This window comes from Corvus brachyrhynchos, unplaced genomic scaffold, assembly GCF_000691975.1.
Source record: "Corvus brachyrhynchos isolate BGI_N302 unplaced genomic scaffold, ASM69197v1 scaffold1997, whole genome shotgun sequence".
NCBI classification, from domain to species: domain Eukaryota; kingdom Metazoa; phylum Chordata; class Aves; order Passeriformes; family Corvidae; genus Corvus; species Corvus brachyrhynchos.
The window spans coordinates 3,596-4,758 of NW_008239174.1; the positions used below are offsets into that span (position 1 = coordinate 3,596).

A 1,163-nucleotide genomic window follows, 5' to 3' on the forward strand; every position below is an offset into this window, starting at 1 on the left:
GGCGGGGAGGCTCCCCAGCTGGCCCAGGGAAGCAGAGGCTGGCCCCAGGCGCTGCTGGAGCACAAGGAGCAGAGGGCAGCCCCTGCCTTCCTTGCTGCCCACCAGCTTTGCCTGGGGCCTTTGGGCCAGGCCTGCCAGGGCCCCCAGGGCCCCCAGGATCCCCCCTGAAAGCTCTGCCTGAGGGCACAGGAAGTCTGGAGGGACGGTGCAAGTGTGTCTCATGAGTGCGGCCCTGCCACTGCTGCTGCTGGAGTGGGTGTCTGCTCACGAGCCTCACCTGCAGCTTCTCTCTTGTCTCTTTCCAGGAACTGCTGGACTACATTGACAGAGTGGCTGTGCAGGAGAGGGTCATGGGCAGGATCAGGCTGCTGAGCCATTTGCTGGCCGACTCTTCCACTGTGCAGGTAAGGACCGGCCACCCTCCAGCCAGGCCATCTCCCCATCCCTGTGCCCTGGCACAGCCACAACTCCAAGGTGCCTGCAAGGCCTCAGCTGCCCACCCTCAGACCTTCTGCTCTTCTGCCTGCCTCCCCCAGGCTGGCCAAACTGAGGACAGCGGTGCTGCCAGCAGACACGTCCGGATCCCAGTCCTCGGGAAGCTGCTGGGCCATCTGTTTTTCAAGTTATTCAGGAAAGAAGAAACCAGCTTGATGGCCCTGGATATTCTCTGCTTCCTCTTCACATTCCTCTCTGAGCAGAAATGTAAGAGAAGCTGTGGTGGGCGGCATCCCCCGTGCACCGCCACATGCCCAGATACAGCTGCTTGTCTTCCTGGGTCTTGCGAAGGCTCCTTGTTGTGCTTGGTGCAGGTGGCACCATGTCCCCAGAGCTGCTGTCACCTCTGCTCCTGCCCCTCGCTCTCTGCCAGGCTCTTGATGCTCCCGTGTAGCCGAGCTGCTCCTCCACACAGGACTCAGCCCCAATCCGCCCCTTCCCCATGTCCCCTGGAGAGCTCGTGTCCTGCCCTGCCACCCTCCAGCCCCGCAAGCCCTTCCCCCTGAGCAGTACTGCAGCCACGGTGTAACTGGGAGCTGCATGTGGAGCTCCAGGGGCTCGGAGCTTCCCAGGCCAGCTTCACTGGGTACGGACACTGGAGGCAGCTCCCCCTTTCCACCAGCGCCCACCACCTCCTCCCGTGACTGACTGCTCCCAAGCCACTCCTG

The 1,163-nt window shown here is 63.0% G+C and overlaps 1 protein-coding gene across 1 annotated transcript in view; it reads left to right on the forward strand.

Annotated features, from left to right (window-relative positions):
* Positions 1-29: 29 nt before the first annotated feature.
* The window catches only part of LOC108448123, a gene marked incomplete at its 3' end in the record, with an annotated part of 3,644 nt that continues 2,510 nt past the window's right edge, over positions 30-1,163 (forward strand). Inside the window, exons 1-2 of the mRNA XM_017740084.1 lie at positions 30-404; positions 537-702. Coding sequence (XP_017595573.1) covers positions 351-404; positions 537-702 — 220 coding nt within the window. The remainder of the gene's footprint in view (positions 405-536; positions 703-1,163) is intronic.